The sequence below is a fragment of the Pseudorasbora parva genome, chromosome 3 (genome assembly GCF_024679245.1).
Source record: "Pseudorasbora parva isolate DD20220531a chromosome 3, ASM2467924v1, whole genome shotgun sequence".
NCBI lineage: Eukaryota > Metazoa > Chordata > Actinopteri > Cypriniformes > Gobionidae > Pseudorasbora > Pseudorasbora parva.
Window position 1 is genome coordinate 28609004 of NC_090174.1, and position 20188 is coordinate 28629191.

Here is a 20188-nt window from a genome sequence, read left to right on the forward strand (position 1 = left end):
ATACTTTTGATTCAGCAAGGATGCATTAATTTGATCAAAAAAATGAAGGTAAAGACTTTCACATAAATAAAAAAATGTTACATTTATAAAAAACTTGGTTATATTTATCAAAGAATCCAGAAAAAAAAGTATAATGGTCCCCAAATATCACTGTTTTCAACATTGATCACTTTATTATATATTGATAATCCTATTTTTATTCTTTGCACTTATACTATTGTCTGTATTTAATGTCCTTTTTTACTGTTGTCGTTTAGTTCTTGTGACTTGCTGTAGGAACTGTTCAATTGTTTTTATCCAATGCCATGTGATGTGTTAAAATAACAAATAAGTTGACTGATAATGATAAGAAATGTTTCTTGAGCACCAAATCAGTGCATTAGAATGATTTGTAAAGGATCATGTGACACTTACTAATTTTACTAACTCTATCTCACAACCAATTCGTACATATTTGTACAAAGTGGCTAATTCGTACGAACGACCTTAGCTTCATATGATTTGTCTAAACCGCAGTGATTGGTAGGTTTAGGATTTGCTTAAGGGTGGGTCATTCGTACGAAATCATACGAATTGGGCAACTCATCAAATAGTGTGAATTAGCCACCTCGTAAAAAATACATACAAACTGCCGTGAGATTTTTCATCAAAGAAAATCAACCTTGGTGAGACTCTTTCAAAAACATTATCGATATAACAAAACATTCATGTAAGTATATTTAACGGAATTTAGACCTTAAAGGACAACTCCGGTGAGAAATGAACCTAGGGGTAATTAACAGATGGTTACAGAGTAGATCGTTCTCTGGGATGCGTTTTCATGAAAATCGAATGTAAAGAGTTTTATCTCTAAAAACAGATTAGCTCATAACACTAGTCTATGGTGCACAGAGTAGTGAAATTAAATCGCTAGTTAATACCACTAACAAGGCTAAAATAGCCTCACACTAACACGGCAGCATAATGAGGGTCCCTGCATGCAAACCGAAGCATTGAGAACTTTGTAAGTGTACAAACAGTTTAATAAGAAGATACTTTATAAACATAGTGCCTTACGTGTTCACGGACAGGCGCCATCTTGGAAAACAGTCTTGACTCATCGAAACACGAACGCTGTGCTAAGTGACGAACTGTGACTTGGAATCTCATATGGTCCGTTTTTCCGGAAGAAAGCACTGAACGTAACAGAGAAAATAAATAAATAAAAATAAAAATGCCCATGTTATTACATTTTACAAACTTAATTCCTATCGACCAGCTCACTTAGAACAGCGCTCGTGGATCGATTCGTCGAGACTTTTTTCCCAGATGGTGCCTGTCCGTGAACACGTAAGGCACTATGTTTATAAAGTATCTTCTTATTAAACTGTTTGTACACTTACAAAGTTCGCAATGCTTCGGTTTGCATGTAGGGACCCTCATTATGCTGCCGTGTTAGTGTGAGGCTATTTTGAGCCTTGTTAGTGGTATTAACTAGTGATTTAATTTTACCACCCTGTGTCTACTCTGTGCCCCATAGACAAGCATTATAAGCTAATCTGTTTTTGAAGATAAAACTCTTTACATTCGATTTTCATGAAAACGCATCCCAGAGAATGATCTACTCTGTAACATCTGCTAACTACCCCTAGGTTCATTTCTCACTGGAGTTGTCCTTTAAAGGGTTAGTTCACCCAAAAATGGTCTTTCATTAATCTTTCATTAATGACTCACCGTAATGTCGTTCCACACCCGTAAGACCTCCGTTCATCTTACCAACATAGTTTAAGATATTTATATTTAGTCCAAGAGCGTATGGAAGTAAATGCACACTATACTGTCAATGTCCAGAAAGGGAATAAAAACATCATCAAAGTAGTCCATATGTGACAATCAATATGCTGATTTACAACCATTTGAATCTTTATTTGAGAATTTAAAACCAAACTGGAAGAGAAGACAATGCTGAATAAAGTCGTAGTTTTTGTTATTTTTGGACCAAAATGTATTTCAGATGCTTCAAGAGATTCTAATTAACTAACTGATGTCACATATGGACTACTTTGATAATGTTTTTATTCCCTTTCTGGACATGGACAGTATAGTGTGAATTCACTTAGATACGCTGTCAGACTAAATATAAAATATCTTAAACTGTGTTCCAAAGATGATCGGAGGTCTTAAGAGTGTCTAAATTAGGGTCATTAATGAAATAAATTTCATTTTTGGGTGAACTAACCCTTTAAACACATGCACAGTAGTGGCCAAAAGTGATATCCGGAGGGGGATATTTATTTTTAAAGACCCTAAGGTCGAAAAAACTATCAAAACATGATTTCTTTGTATGACAGTCTGGCCAAAAATGATGTCTGCACAATTTGTCGTGTTCCATTGCTTACCAGACATTTCTTGTAAGCGAATATAATGAGCAGCCGAAGCATTTTGGCAATTTTCAAGGGATTGTAAGTTTCAATGCACTCAAGCAATTTTGACAACGGGACACCTTAGAAGCAGCTGACTCCCTGGCCAGAGTACTGACGACATCCCATTAAAAATGTAAGCAAATCATCCACCATTTATTCTTTGTAGCGTTCATCTTGGCAGTAAACATCAGAAGCAGCAGCTAATCAAAACCACAAATTTTTCATCATTTGCTCTAAATGTTTATGTCTCAAAGCCTTTGGTTCATAAGTAGCCTTGACACACTAGAGGTATTTGTGGAAAATGGTGGCAGAACACATTCTCATTTCATTAAGGTCTATTTGGAGGATTTGCACCACTGGGCAGGTGTCATTTCATAGACAGCTTTCTGAGTCATGTGTCACTCATTATCTCTGGTGTATTATCAAGGTCTAATTTGCTCTCAGCTTGATTAGAAGACTCATTCATTTCAGCATGAACCGTTCTGTAAATCACTTTTGCAGCCATACACCAGCACTAAGATAGTCTCAATGTCTCCTAGGTAATAAGGGAGAGATTTACATGGACAGGCAAAGAGCGATGCAATGATAGCTTCAATAATCCTTTAGTTTTCCATATTACAAAAACAAAAGATTTTTCATAAACTGCAGTATGTTTAGCATGCTGGCACACTACTCCTACTGTATACAGTTATACTGTATACATAACATGCACATTTTCTGATATTTAAGCTACCCAGATGACTATAACACCTAGAATATAATACCAGCATTTTTTTTTTTTTGCACAAAACTCAATTAAAATGTACTTCAAAAGAATAGCATTCATTTAAAATAGAAAACATTTCTGACATTATACATGTCTTTACTGTCACTTTTGATCAATTTGATGCATCGTTCCTGAATAAAATTATTATTTTCTTTAAAAGAAAATCATCCTCACTCCAAACTAGTGTAAATATGAAAAATACAATTCGAAATAATTGACTGAATAGATTGCCTGAGGGAGAAAATTGTTCTTAAAATGTACAATGGCTATCAAAGGGAAGTAGTAAACAGTAAGCGAGTATTTCAGTCAGTAAATATTAGGTTTATTAAGTATTAGTGTCCTTCTGCCACGGATTCGTTTGACCTAAAACGTAATGTTGCTACTACACAGTCGGCATGCAAGTAAATGGAAACATCAGTTCTTAGCTAAAAATGGCAGATTGGAATTGTAGGTGGGATAATACGGATGGAAAAGCAAAACAGCGACCATTAAACAACAAACTGAAGAAGGAGCCCCATCTGTTGTTTGTCCATGGCTGCATACATAAAGCAGGCACAGCTGGTGCTGGTGGAGGCAGACACGGCCTTGCTTCTGTGCGCCCGCCCTGCACCCTTCCATCCGCCCCGTGATTTTTGCATTGTGTCTGACATGCGAGATTTGTCAACTCGTGACGCCTCTGCCTCCTTACAATTCTTCATTGATCTGATTTGATTAGGGGGGATGTTTGCAACTCATGCGCCAGCGCAGACACACCGCGCAGACAAAAGGAAGAGAGGGAGAAAAGGATGCAAATAATTGCTTCCCTTTTCACAGCACAAATTTGGCAACTTTGAGCAACTAGTGAAATAATTAGAGCCCTCTGTGCGAGCGTGCAGAGCACCAAACAGTACACAGAATTGATAGCGGACTGTTGTAGGCATTTTGCATGTCTAATGTGGGCTCCAGCTGTGCGAGGGATAATATCTCTGCTGCTCACATGGAACGAGGAGGAGGAGTCCATATGGACAATGAGAAAAGGATTTCTTTATTATTTATGAAGGATCAATGTTGACTCCAAACATGTGTCTGCCTGTTAATGCAACTGTCACCTAGTCAAAAATAAATAAATCTATATATCATAAATAGCTTCTCTCTGTATTGCACTTGAAAAAGTACTTGTGCATGAACCCAGAGCATATAAGGCACTTAGTTGAGAGCTTTTTGCCCTGGTATGAAAAACATTTATCATTTGTCAAGGAACAGAACTGCAGGGATCCACAGTCTCATTACTGGTAAAGTCTGGTTTTCCCCCACACATCTCTCACAATTCTCCTCTTCTGTTCTGCGCTTTAGCTCTCAAGTCCAGAAATAAATCAGTGATGACAGAAAGTTCTGCTTTCCTACTTTTATCAACAGATGGGTGGTTGTAGCAATCCCCTTTCGCTTTTTATTAGACGTGTTACAATACCACCGGTATTGACGATAGCCATGATATTTCAAATAAAATGTAATATGTTAATACAAATATCATATTGTAAATATACAAAAATAATCTAGTACCAGTAATCTGGTTGACACTTCAACACCTTCATAGATATGACACATTTAAATTCTGTTCACTTTACTTAAACATCCAATTTTGTCAACTTAATTTAATTGTGTTCAATCAACCTATATTTTAAAGAGAAGTTTGCTTAAAGGGTTAGTTCACCCAAAAATAAAATGTCTGTCCTTAATGACTCACCCTCATGTCGTTCCCCACCCGTAAGACCAGTTCAAGATATTTTATATTTAGCCCCGAGAGCTTTCTGTCCCTCCATTAAAAATGTCCGGTATACTTTCCATGTAAGAAAGGTAATACAAATATCATCAAAGTAGTCCATATGTGACATCAGTTACTTAGAATTTTTTGAAGCATCAAAAAAAACATTCCAAAAATGGTCCAAAAATAACAATTCAGTACAATAACTTAAATAACTAACATTAACTTAAAAGAATCTGCGCGGATTCGAGGGACAGAAAGCTCTCGAACTAAATATAAAATATCTTAAACCGTGTTCCGAAGATGAACAGAGGTCTTACAGATGTGGAACGATAAGAGAGTAAGGCATTAATGACAGAATTTTCATTTTTGGGTGAACTAACCCTTTAATTAATTTGTCTTAAAGCTACATGAATAATTTTTTGTTGACAACTAACTGGGCAGTGGATCTGTAGTTCTCAGGATGCTTTGCAAGGGACTACATTATGAGAGTAAATTTAGGGGTTAAAGTGTTATTTTATGTGTTTTTCTGTAAAGGGAAAGGTGTTGCTGTTATGTTGGTGTTTCTGTAATGTTTTTGAACTTTGTGGTTACCATTATGCTGAAGAGTGTCACCTGTGCTTTGGCTGTGGGCACATATTGATCTGTCTGGAGTGACCCCAGTTTTTTCTTATATTTACATTAAATACATTGTGTATAATGAAGAATGAAACTGCTTATAATTTATAATTATAAAATTTTCAAATTAAATTTTTTAATTTAAGTTTAACAAGCATATAAATAAAATTATTATTATTATTATTAATATCATTTATATATAAATATCATTTAAACTGTACTTGATCAAATTGAATTCTACCACATCAATTGCATTGTCTCAAATTGAGATGGACCAACTCAATTATATTTAGTTTCACAGTGAGTTGGGGCTACACAATTATTTATTGAATGGAAAACCTGCCCTCAATTAAATTCAGTTTTTCCAACAAGTTGTTTGTTTGAGTGAACTTAGTAATGTAGGTGGCACATTGAACCTTTTCATTGGTTGCCACTCGTCATCAAACATAGCTGCTACTACTGCTGCTCAAATCAGGCTGGAGAAGATGTCAGGAGATGAAAGCAAGACACTACTCCCACACAAATAAAGTTAGCTTATTCATGTGGGTGTTTTTTGGGGGGATTCTGTAAAAAGAAGAAAAAGAAAACACCCCTGTTCTAATCAACAGTAATTTCCACTTTTGTACAATTGCGGTTACAAACTCTCTTTCGCCACCTTTCTACACTTTATTGAGTTTATTTATTGAGTCATTGGCTAAAAGAAAGAGAAAAAAATAAATAACCAAAGCGATAATATTTCTATAGATATTGCAATAATTCATTATTTACTCACCCTCATGTTGTTCCAAACCTGTATGACCTTCTTTTGGAACACAAAAGAAGATATTTTAATGAATTTATCAACTGTTACAATTAAAGTCAAATGTCAACACAACATTGGATAACACTGGTTATGTATAAAAAAAATAATTCTGGTTTAGAACAACATAAGGATGATTAAATGATGAGTGTGAACGGTCCCTTAAAAGGTGAAGTATGCCATTTTTTTCACCACTGTTCTCATAGAATCAAATATCAAAACGAATTACTGTTCTCAAACAGATTTGTAACATCAAACACATTTCAAACATTGGTCATGCCATTGGTTGAGACAACAATATTTTGATAGATCAAATTTCTAGCATAACTGTATTTCATAATTTATGAGCTTTACAAAGTTATTAAACAGAACTGAATCAACACTAAATTGAATTGAGGTACTGAATAGTGGCACCATTTTCTTCTGTGGAGCTGCTTTAAAGTAGAATTTGAGTCTTATATCCAGGGTTTGACATTAACTTTTTTGCCCACAAGCTACTGTGGCTAGAGGTTTTCAAAGTTACTAGCCACTCAGCATTTTCACTGGCCACAATTTTGCTGTTTGGAAAGTACATTTTATGCTTAAATTACTTGATTTTGAGTCATTTTACTTAATTTAGAAGATTTAAAACCCTTTTAAACTTTCAAATGCAGAATGACCACCCAAATCAAGACTTTGTATATCAGCTGGGCAAGGGGTGGAAAACATGAGCATAGGCTAATATGAGAAATTTAATATGACAAGAGTTAATTTTATTAGGCAATATAAAAGAACAAAGAAGCAGATTACAAAACAATAGTACATTTAAAAACAAATCTTTTTCAGATACAAAAGGTTTATTTAATATGTATACATTTATTCAACATCTGTAGTTGTTTGATTAACATTAATGACAGACAGGTATATATGGGCTGCTGAATGCATGGACGTATTATTCGGACACATATCCAGTTATTACCCACCTGATTACGTAACCTTAAGCCATAACCGACCCTTACTCACTCTCACTCTCTCTCACTCTCACTCTCACTCTCACTCTCACTCTCACTCTCACTCTCACTCTCACTCTCACTCTCTCTCTCTCTCTCTCTCTCTCTCTCTCTCTCTCTCTCTCTCTCTCTCTCTCTCTCTCTCTCTCTCTCTCTCTCTCTCTCTCTCTCTCTCTCGTTTCTGTTGTGTGTCATTCAGTGAGATTCCGCCTGTCCCACCTTCACTAACTGCAAGTTAATCAATAAAGAAAAAGAGTTGTAATTGAATTGATATGACGGTCTTGACATTTAATTTGGCAGTAAACTGAAATTATATTGAACCCGCCAAAGTGGCTACACTGTAAAGAAATCCAACTTATGTTTTGGATGACAAGTTCAGCTTTTAAAGTTTGTTTAACTACTTAAAATGAAAACATGCAGTTAACTCAAGATAAAAAGATAACTTAAACAAAGTTTGTACAACTATTAACACTAAGTTGAGAAAACTCAAAAATGCTCTGCAGTTGGGTGCTTTAAACCTTAAAGTAAAAAAAAAAAAAAAAAAAAAAAAAAAAATTATTATATATATATATATATATATATATATATATATATATATATATATATATATATATATATATATATATTCCTGTTTATTAGTGTGAAACTTCTTTCAAACAATCAGTATTGTAAAAGGAGCATAGAAATAAAGGTGAATTTCCATTGGAATCAACCAATAGATGGCTTAAAGTCTGAATGTATGAAACAAGCAAACTGAGGATTTTAACATTTAGAGGGAAAAAATGTACACATCACCCATAACCACTGAATACTGATAATGAATTATTATCTAACTAAAATGGCTGACCTTCTCCTCCTCCCAGACAATCACAATCTACAAAAGACCCTATAGAACGGTTGGGAATTATATCATTTCATTAAACATGAATATTGGCATCAACTGATCAGACGCACATAAAATATAGTATATGTTTTGATTTGTTCACTATCACAAAAAAAAAAAAAAATCAATACAGAGATAAGCAGACACAAAACTGAGAGCCTCCCTCCCCACTTGTGTAGACCTTACCCCAAAACAACAAAGATGCACTGAACGATAACATATCTCCAAGTGCTGACAGATTCCAATTAGTTTATTGATTTACTCGAAGAGTTTAGTTAGGCAAACTGTCAGGATGCTCCGCTTCTGGTAGCTGCTTATCCACTGTGGCAGCTTCATCCAACAGAGACGGCCGGCTGATCTTTACTGCGTGCTTGACTCTTACTCCCCCCCCCCCCCCCCCTTCCTTCCTTCCTTCATTCCTTCCTTCCTTCCTTTCCTCCCTTTCTCTCTCTCTGTCTCTCACTCTCTCTCTCTCTCTCTCTGTCTCTCTGTCTCTCTCTCCAATTGGCCATCTGCTTCTGTGACTGCGCCTGTAGAGCAGGGTCCGGCTGCTCCCTGATTAGCCTCACAGACACTGTGGAGCTCATCAGCTGAGAGAACAGACTTGCACTTTGCTGAGGGCCGCTGCAGCTTTGCTCTGCTGGGATTCACCTCTGTGCACCATGTGTCCACGGAGCTGCGATCCTGCAAGCTGTTACTTGACAATCAGTTACAGGCTTGTACGGGTCGTAGCGGTTTACTAAGTGCAACTACCACTTTGACACTTCAAAAAGTTCACAAAGAGACCATAAAACAAATCCATATGAATTGAGTGGCTTAGTCCAAATTTTCTGAAGAGACATGGTCACTTTGATGAACAGATTTAATTTAGGCTTTTGTTCACATATAAATGTTACTCAACGGAAGCTCAAGCATGTTCCAGTGAAGTGTGCATGTTACACAGCACATTTGAGTTCAGCTAGAACCAATGAGGTTCATTCTCATGTTAAACAGCACGTTTGAGCTTCCACAAGAACCAATGAGGTTCATTCTCATGTTACGCAGCACGTTTGAGCTTTCACAAGAACCAATGAGGTTCATTCTCATGTTAAACAGCACGTTTGAGCTTCCACAAGAACCAATGAGGTTAATTCTCATGTTACGCAGCACGTTTGAGCTTTCACAAGAACCAATGAGGTTCATTCTCATGTTAAACAGCACGTTTGAGTTTCCACAAGAACCAATGAGGTTCATTCTCATGTTACGCAGCACGTTTGAGCTTTCACAAGAACCAATGAGGTTCATTCTCATGTTAAACAGCACGTTTGAGCTTCCACAAGAACCAATGAGGTTCATTATCATGTTACGCAGCACATTTGAGCTTCCAGAAGAACCAATGAGGTTCATTCTCATGTTACGCAGCACATTTGAGCTTCCACAAGAAGACGTTGTTCTTGCACGTCAAGCAGGTTCAGTTGAGCTTCTGTTTATGTTCGCCTAAATCTGTTTATCATAAACCGATCGAGTCTCTTACATATATATATATATATATTTTGACTAAACCACTCAATTGATATGGAATAGTTTTACGATCTCTTTATGAATATTTTGAAGTGTCAAGTGGTAGTTTTGTAGCTATAATTAAGTAACAGAAATCGCTCATAATTCATTAAAAATATCCTCATTAATTTCAGAACAAAAGTCAGTTGTATTTCTGTGATTGATGTTTTTGATTATCATTATTATTGCCAACTGCCCTTAAATAGGGTTTTGTTTACTCTAAAATGCCAGCCTGAAAAAAACAGTTTTATTGTGATTTCAGCAAATAGATTTAAATGATGGAGAAAAACTAAAATTGGCTAAACGATTTAAGTAAATAGGAGCTTATTGAATACGGCATACAGAAAATGAGGTGAGCGTGAACATTACCAAGATGGCCAGAGTAAATTTGTGATAGTTCAGAGTCTCACAGTCCTTTCAGCTGCACAGAAATCCTATGTAGCATAACCCCCATTAAACTACAAGGACTAATAAATAAAAAATGTATTCCTCAGGGAAACCATGGTCTCGCTTTCCACACTTCCTCCAATTACTCCATCTCAGTAGGTTCGGCCATGAGCTTTTCTGCTCCACAGGTTCTGTCATTCCCCACACCAACAGAAAGGAGAAAGCCTTCGTCGTTTTAAGCTTTGTCTCTGTCTAATTGGCTGGCAGTATGACCCTGTGGGCTCAGAGGAAAATTGTGCCCTTACAGCGGAGTACACAGAGTAGAATTATTGCTCTTAATCCAGGAGAATGGCCTCCACCACCACCAAACCTGCTGCAGTTAATTAAAGAGAAAGGCGTAAGTGCAGGGCTGGTGGCTCTGAGATAAGTGAGAGCAGGGAAGGACAAATCTCAGCAGAGGGAGAGTTTTTAAGATTGTGGATGGAGATTGAGGTAATGCTATTGTGAATGTGAGAATTCCAATTAACGTAAGGAGTTTACTCCAATGTGAGATTCATTTATATGCGATGCACTGTAAAGATGTTGTTTTAAAAAGATCTTATTTTACCAGGGAGGACACTTAAAAATGATTAGTTCACCCGACTCACTCTTGTTTCATTCCAAACCAACATGACTTTCTTCCGCTGAACATAAAAAGAGAGGTTTCATTTCATGCACTCGATCTTAAAGCAATTATGGGGACTAAACCTTTAAAGCTTAAAAAATGATGCAAAAGAACCATAAAATATCAAATATAATTATTTTGATGTCACATACTAGCTTAGTGCAAGAAATAGAATTTGAGTTCCTCTCTAGTTAGTGTTAACCGAATCGCTGAATCACCAAGAACCAGATCAGTCTGATCTGTGAACGAATCATTCAAACTGGGTTTGTAAACTAATATGATTCCTTGCAAAGAAACCAATTCAAAACAGTTAACTGTTCAAAAATTGGACATTTCTCATGAACCTTCAACTTGTTTTCCAAAGAAAAAGAAAGTCATAAGCATTTGCGTGAAGGTGATTCAATTTATGGCAATTTTAATTTATGGCTGAACTATTCCTTTAAAAACTAAATTTAATTTATATGTTTTACCTGCACAGTTTGAAGATGTACACGCTAGAGGCCAAAAACACACTTTGGCTTTTGTTGTTTTCTAATACAATTAAAAGCAAGCATATAATCATATTTCAGGCCTATTTTCCAGACTGTAATAGCACTTTTATTCCATTTTACAGAACTGTCAGATATAGGCTAAATTATGCATGGCAGCACAATTAAAGCAGATGTGAGTCTCAATGAAACAGAGAAAACTAGTTATCCATATCTACATGCAAATATAAACTAGTGGAATGTATCCAGTTATAACTCTGTTAGGCAGACATAAAATGAATTTTGGCATATCCAATTTTATTCCAGGAACAGAAGATTGTGGGTCCTGTAATATACACTGGGGGCAAAATTATTTGGACGGCATCCTTTAAAAATAATGATACAAACATGTAAAAAATAACATCTTCAACTGGTCTTGTTCTTTTCTGTAGAATAAAAATTATTGGAACTATTATATCTTTCATTGTATCTCTCATTTAATTCGTTCAATGCATTACTTCTAAAAAGAAAATAGAGTCCACTATATTTGTAAGAAGAACCAGAACATGCGTAAAACGTAAAAAAAATTATAAAATAAAAATAAAAGCTTTTTCCCACATGACATTGTTGAGCCAACCATTTCATATATTTATGAAACGGTCCTGTCCATCGAATGCACTTTCTTTTAAAGAATTTACAATCCATATATGTAAGCATTAAGTGAATTCAGTCGCCACTGTGAAGCATGAGTGCTTTAAACACTTTTTCTTCTGGCTGATTTTCCCCCATTCAAATGTTCCCTCTGGGCAGTAATGCCACTAATAAGAATACTACAGCCTGCAGTACATTTGTGTTTACTGGTATAAAGCATTATTAGGCTGTAATTTAGCCACTGCTGACATGCTATTATTTACACATTTCTTACGATGCAAAATAGACCCCTTGTTTTTTTATATTAATTGCTTTTTTTATTATATAAAATGCATTTTAAACAACAGCAGCTCTCTGAACTTTGAACTTTTGCCTATTTATGAAAATGGCTTTGGTGTCCTGAAGCAAGGCGGTCCGAATAAAAGAAAATTGCCTAACTGACACTTTATATATTCCATTTGTAACTTCTCAAGTCATAATGTAGTTTTACACATCACAATGTGACTTTACCTCACATTATGACTTTCTAATTCTACAATTTACCACACAATTACGCTTTTAATACTTTACTCAGAGGCGGAAATATGATTCCATACTGCAGAGACATACATCAAACTTGGACAAGTGTGGTTTTGTGAACAATACGAAAACTTACCATTTTAAAAAAACAATGCACTCCTAGCATAATGTCATCTATATAATAGAATATTCAGGAAATTCTACCAAAAAAAAGAAAAAAAAGCCATTGTCTGAGATTACAACCCATGCAAAATAACGAGCACTCTGACAGGAAACGCATATATAATCACATTTTAAAAAGAAGTTCATGACAAGTTCTGAAATCACAGTGCTCACTTTTAAATTACTACCCATAAAGGCCACCCACTGACTGAGAGGAAGTGAGCAGCTTCAATTATAAATGCATAAGTGCCGAGAGGAACGTACATGCACAACCATGAGCATAAGGCACTTTTCATCATCAACAAGCTTAGCCCATGTAAAAAGCGGAAATGATTCCCTAATTTTTGGGCCTGTGATCACTGACTGCTTTATCCCTGATGTTTATACTCACTTTGACAGAGATCTTCCCCTCATCCTTTGGTAAGTGTGCAGCCAGGAACCAGTCTCCAGGGAGGGGGCTGGTGACATTGAAAACTCCTGTGGTGCGGTTTGGCAGCGTCCATGTCAAAGTGACAGCGAAGGAGCCTGGTACGATGGTGTCCTTTGGAAAAATTGTCTGGAGGGGGTTGATTACAGGTGGCGCTCCTGACCTGAAGTACCTGCAAACCAAAGAGAAGGTTACATTTCAAAACGAGCTGTGGACCGTTTATTTGGATGAGACTAAATACAACGGAGACGGTCATTGTTTTTGTTCCAGTGTGATGCAAATGAGGCTTGAATTTCCTATTAGAGCTGGCATAAAACAGAACTACAAAAATAATGAGTTTTTAAACACCCTGACATTAGTATGTCAAACAGGTAATCCGCATTTCACGCCATTGGATGAGATTGTGTTCAGTGCATGTGGGGTGCTTAAAAAACTAACTGCTGTTCCATTTGGTGCCACTGGTGGGGCAGAAATGACACAATTTTCCTTAAAGCCGCATGACACGAAAGTTGCCGTTGTTTTTTTTTCCCCCTATTGTGACGTATATCTGGGGATTTCATCCTTTTGGAATTGATTGGATTGTTGGAAGTTAGACGTTGCTAACAAAATAAAGGCAAAAAACAAAACAATAGCAATAGCCCCAACCTCGCGCCATATAGCACATGACAGGAAGAGATGTCGTTTCAAGGGAGAGGGAAGGTTAATGTATTTGACTGAAGATTATGAGGACAAAAAATAATAATAATGAAGTGCACAGATAAATGCTTTGTAGTAGTGTTTGTAGTGATTGTAGTAGTGTAATACACAAATGTAGTGTTTATTTATAATAAACACTACAATATAACATAAAAAAATAAGAATGGTCAATTTTAATTTAATGGCGACTTTAATGATTTCATAAACAGAATGAAATATTGATGGGACCCCATTGACTTCCATATTATTATTATTTTTCCCATACTATGGAAGCCAATGGTTCAAAAAATTGGTTACTGACCAAATTAATAAATGATGGCAATTTTCACTTTTGGGTGAACTATCCCTTTAAAGGGTTACTTCAGCGATTAGCATATGGCTTTGTATCAGTAGAAACCCTGGAGAATATTCAAATTATTGTGCTTTCCCCCCTCATATCCCCCTGAGACAAGAGATTTATGCATTTTATTTCTGGAAAAATTCCTCCTATGATGCAAAATGACGATTTTTGCATCATAGGAGGAATGTTTGCCCAGAGGCTAAAGACTACAGCCAGCAGAGGGAGCTATTTCCGCATTGAATCTGCGCATGGGGGATGGGAGATTACACTCAGCTGGCAGGGAGAGCTCAGCTTGCAGACAGGATAATTTAAACGGAGCTATCGTGAGCAATGTAAGTCTTTTAACTTCTCAAATTCATTTCTATGAAAGTTAAGCTTGCAAAGGCATGAACTGAAACGCGTGCCAGACTGAACTCCTGTGTGAATGTATGCCGCGAATGTAGTCGCGATTACCTCAGCTCTCATCACTCGTGCAGTTAGTGCTCAGGGCTGTGACACTCATTATATTGAACAGACACGTTCAGTTTTTAATTGTAGTGTCTTCTCTAACTCAGTCACAGTAATGAAGTTGGTGGTGTTGGGAATGGCCTCACAGGGCAGCGAAGCATTCTGGGAATTGTAGTCTTTCATCCCCATGGGACAAAAATACATTTTCTGTCTTTTCTCAGTCTAGAAGACACCAAATTCAAAAATAATTTCACATTTCTACTGCATTGATGACCCAGTTTAAATACAGATTCATCTTCCCAGCGCTGAAGTACCCCTTTAAGTGAGCTAATATAATAAAGGGATAGTTCACCCAAAAATGAAAATTAGATTTTTATCTGCTTATTCCCAGGACATCCAAGATTTAGGTGTGTTTGTTTCTTCAGTAGAAAACAAATTAAGATTTTTAACTCTAACCTTTGCTGTGCAAATCATATAATGCATGTCAATGGGGTAAAAAAAACAACAACAAAAAACATCACAAACAACTTTCAATTAAACCCTGCGGCTCGTGACAACACGTTAATGTCTTTTTTTGTTTTTGTTTTTATTCTTCTAGAAAAACAATACATACAGGTATATACAATCCACAAAAATAGAGTATAAATATATGTATTATATATATATATATATATATGATGTCTTAAAGACACGAAAAGATCTGTTTGTGTGAGAGACCGAACATTATTTATATAATTTTTTACCTCAAATACAACACTATGTCCAACATGCCGTGAGTGCGCCATCACTTCTGCTGGGTGAGGTCAAATGAACATGATATGGTGTACAGTACGTGCAAGACATCACTTCCATCGCTTGTATCCCATTGAGATATGCCATATTGTGTTCATTTGAACTCACCCAGCGGAAGTGATGGCACGCTCGCGGCTGTTGGACATGTTGCATTTGAGGTAAAAAATGACATAAATACTGTTCGATTTCTCACACAAACTGATCGTTCAGTGTCTTAAGACATCAACGTGTTGTCACGAGCCGCTGGGTTTAATTTGAAGTTGTTTTTGCATGTTTTTTTTTTTTTTTACCCCATTGACATGCATTATACCACTGGCACAGTGCAACATTTGGAGTTAAAAATCTTCATTTGTGTTCTACTGAAGAAACAAACACACCTTCATCTTGGATGCCCTAGGGGTAAGCAGATAAACATCACATTTTCATTTTTGGGTGAACTATCCCTTTAATAAGAAAAGAGAAACACAGGGCCAGGAAAAGCACACTATAGTCACTGTGAATCAATTAGAATGCAGAAGATGTAAAAATGTCTCATTCACTCACAAGAAAGGAAACGAAGCATTGTGATTAACACTAAATTATGCATGAAGTGAATCGTAAACAAATATTCCAACATTTAACTCTGCCGTTAATGTTTTGAGCACTGCTTACAAATTTGGGAGGCACTGATTTGGAACAACGCCCTGACTAGGCTGCAATTACAACTAAAGGAGAGACGAAGAATGAAAGAGACAAAAATCATTCACTCACATCAGACTCATTTTCAACACAAAACCACACAGCACTTTTCTTCATTCCAACATGGGAGCACAGAGCCATGAAAGTAAAAAGTCTTCCCACAGTCTCTAGCCTGTCAGTCAAGAAACAGACACAGCCAGACACTAGAAGCCTGCAACAAATCATGGCATGACACTTTTTCTAAAAGGCTTCACTATCTGCAATTATTTTAGCTCGATGCATTGTTTTGTGTCTCCTGTAGTTTGTCAGTCACAACCCTGACAATATTTGGGGGGGAAGCCCCTGTGTGAAAGGTTTCACAACAAAGACTATCAATTACTCTTTTATTCTTTGTTTCTTTCCATTTCAGAGAAATGGCTCTGTGGATATACATCGCTATCTAACACATTTTAGTGTTCCAAAAAAAAAAAAAAAAACTCTGCGAGTGTTACTAGCATTACTAGTCATCCTACTGGCAGTTGCTCAGCTGGTGCAACAGCCTACGGAAAAACATGATTTGAAATCTGGGTCAATGACAAGATGTACATTTTTGTCCTATTAATCCATACCAAACAAGCACAACAATTGCACACAATGGGCCTTAAGAAACACGAGCAGAACGAATGTGTGTAAATCGTTTGTAAAGCTGTTCTGACGTAAATTTTTATATTCATGAAAATGTTTGTATTTTCAAAATATTAACGTTAGTTGGTACGAAAGAACGAATGTGTGTGTAAATCGTTTGTAAAGTCGCTCTGAGGTAAATTTTCGTATTCATGAAAATGTTCGTATTTTCAAAATATTAACGTTAGTTGGTACGAAATAAATGTACACCTGCTCCCTACCACGTGTAAATGCTGCGTAAAACATTGCATTTTTGATGGCAAATTATTATGGCCTACCATATATATATATTTTTTTTTTTTTTTTTTTTTTTTTTTTACTGTTATGTTTAACTAATAGGCAACATTCGTCACTGTCACTTTTTACCAGGCCGTCTAATCACTGGGGCATTAAAAAAACTACACAGATTATCCCACTTGTACTAGACATAGTTAATACATTGTATTTATTATGTCTGTGTGTACACCAACTGAACAACAATGGATAGGTTAAAGGATTACTTCAGCGATTATATGGCTTTGTATCAGTAGAAACCCCAGTAGAAAGTATATTCAAGTGATTGTGCTTTCCCCCCTCTTATCCCCCTGAGACAACAGATTTACGCATTTATTTCTGGAAAAATTCCTCCTATGACACAAATTGACAATATTTGCATCATAGGAGGCATGTCTGACCAAAGGCTAAAGGCTTGTTTATACTTTCGCCTTGCTCCGCTGCATGAGCCTCCGCTGACTGCGCACGCTGCTCCCCGAACGGTCGAGTCATTTATACTTGACGAGCTTGCCGTTGTGCTATTCTTTGAAACGACAGAGGGCTGCTCGGAGTAATTGTTCTATAAACCAACAGGAAAAAGCGTCGAGAAGAAGTGGGCTAATGTACATAGCTGATGATATTAATTTTAGTACATTTCACCAAAAACCAAAAGAATCGTGTACAAACTCAGTGTAACGAATCTTAGATGGGAAGGAAGGAGACGGGAACCGGTGAACGTTTCACAACTTTAATTCAACATAAATAAACAAAACAAAAGTAAAACCAATACCCACAAAATAAAACGTGGGCAGCCCCTCACGGACGACTGCCCACAAACACATAATAACATGTAAACTAAACTCAACATAAATTCCAGGCCTGGTCCTCTCTCGTCTTCCGCAGGCCTTGCTCCTCCTTTTATGCTCCCGTCACATGGCCGTGAGACGAGACCGGTGTGCCACGCAGCTGGCACTCGTGAACATTAATCACCGGCCCGCTCTCGCGGTCTCTCGCCCCGCTGCCTGTCACACCACACTCAGTAAACCTTTGCTTGATATTTTTACTTGTGACATGAGAACAAAATATGCACTAAATTAACAATCTCTTAAATATTTCCTAATTTCACTAAACTTTAGTGCCGTGATTTATTTATTTATTTGGTTAAATGTGGATCTTTATTTAAAAATGGCTTATTTCTGGTAAAGGTAAATGAATGGTAAAGATCCATTTTACACGCAAATTACTTAAAATTTGCTCATATATTACTAAAGTTCCATGTATAAGGTCCAATTATGTAAAATACACCTCTTCTAACATGAGTTATTTATGTATTTCAATTAAAATGTATTTAAAAAAAACAATTTTAGGGACATAAAGTAAGAGTTCAGGGTGATGTCCTGATATTATAAAGAAAAGGCTGCATTAGAATTTCTTAAAAATCCTGTGGTCCAACATGCAGAAAAATACAAAGCATGAAATTATATCATAGAAAAAACCCTTACATGTAAAATAATGATGATGATGATGATGATGATGATGATGATGATGATGATGATGATGATGATGATGATGATGATGATGATGATCTTTCAATTATATGAAAGAAATATGGCTTTCAAAATTAACGTTAACGCATGTAAAAAAAAAAAAAAATCAGTTTAACGTTTTAAAAATATTTTATGTAATTAAAGAAGGATCAGTTTTTTTTTTCTGTCTTCCTTTGGCTGCGTTACAGTGTATGATCACACATTCATTCACTCAAGTGCTAATAAACCATCCAAACGCGATAAGACGCAAAAAACAAAAAAAAACAAAAAACAAAGATCTGTACTGGTGTGCTGTCTGAATCTTCTGTCTGTGTGACAAACACACAACTGATCAGAAAGCCGCTTCAGTCAGCGGGAGGCCATTTCACACTTGAACGGACAAAAACACAAAAAATATGTCAAAATGTCTGCTTTGTCGAGGATCCTCGTAAGCAAAGGATCTCTGGGGAATTTTTACAGTTAATCTTGATCATTATACCTTTGTGAGTACCTTTGTAACTCACTCCTCGCTCCTCTCAACCAGACTATTAACCATTTTCCGGCTACAACTGAGTTCCCACGGGACTTCAGCACGAGACTACAGCTAGCCGTCTAAAACATTATTTAGGTGAATTTAAACAATGGCAAAGTTGTTAAATGCATCTCGTTGCAATGTAAAGGCCTTGGTCATGTTGGACACACATTTTAATAGCATTTTGTGTCTGTTAAGAGGCACAAAGACGAACTTTACATTTATGCCCTCATAATTGCCGTTTTAGCTGAGTGGGAGCTCTGGGCATTACCTGTAACAGATCAATCCGCAAGCACCAATCCGGTTCTTTTTTTTTATTTTATTTTTTATAGACAGTACTCACAAAGGCAAAACAATCAAGATTCATTTAAAAGGTGTTAAATTCATGCAAAGAGTTTTGAGGACATCAGATGCGTGTCAGATGTAATGTCTGTCATTAATGTAAATCAAAGTACAAAAGACAAATAAAAAATAACTCACTGCTCTTGACTGGACTTTTCTATAGCTTTAATAAGAATATATTTATATTAAATTGATCATTTATGCTGTGAAGACTGAAATTTCATATCTGCAATTTCTGTATAAATATTTAAAATATACATTAATTTGTAGATTAAATGTGAACATTTTTGAGCCAGCCAGAGTGAGTGGTAAAAAGACTGAGCGACAGCATTGTTTTTAGTGTGAATGCCGCAAAAAACAAACAAACACACAAAACAGCTAAAACAGGAAAGAGCTTTGAGATTGACTGTATAACTAGATTTGACAAGAATATGAGGTACATTTTACAGACTGCCAAAAGCTACAGAAAAGAGAAGCAAATGGACAGCTGAAATTCACAGAAACAACTGGACTCCAGGCAGCCACACGTGGATTTGAGTTATCATTTTGTCAAAATGCTGGATTTTGGGGTAAAATCATACCCTATTTATTGTATTGTTATATACTGTATTGACAACTCATCAGTGAAATATGTCATTGTGCATATTCTGCATAATTGGAGGTTTTTAAATAAACTGACAAAAAATATACAAGTTTTAGGGCTGGACGATATCATAATACAGGGGCTGGTCATATAATTATAATATCATCAAAAAGTTGATTTATTTAACTAATTCCATTCAGAAAGACAAACTTGTATATTATATTAATTCAGTATACACAGACTGATATATTTCATATTTTTATTTCTTTTAATTTTTATGATTATAACTGACAACTAAGGAAAATCCCAAATTCAGTATCTCA

The 20188-nt window shown here is 36.2% G+C and overlaps 1 protein-coding gene across 1 annotated transcript in view; it reads right to left on the bottom strand.

Moving 5' to 3' along the window:
* The window catches only part of tmem8b (transmembrane protein 8B), a 183356-nt gene that overhangs the window by 83352 nt on the left and 79816 nt on the right, over positions 1-20188 (bottom strand). The window contains exon 3 of the mRNA XM_067438293.1: positions 12979-13186. Within this exon, the coding sequence (XP_067294394.1) occupies positions 12979-13186 (208 nt within the window). The remainder of the gene's footprint in view (positions 1-12978; positions 13187-20188) is intronic.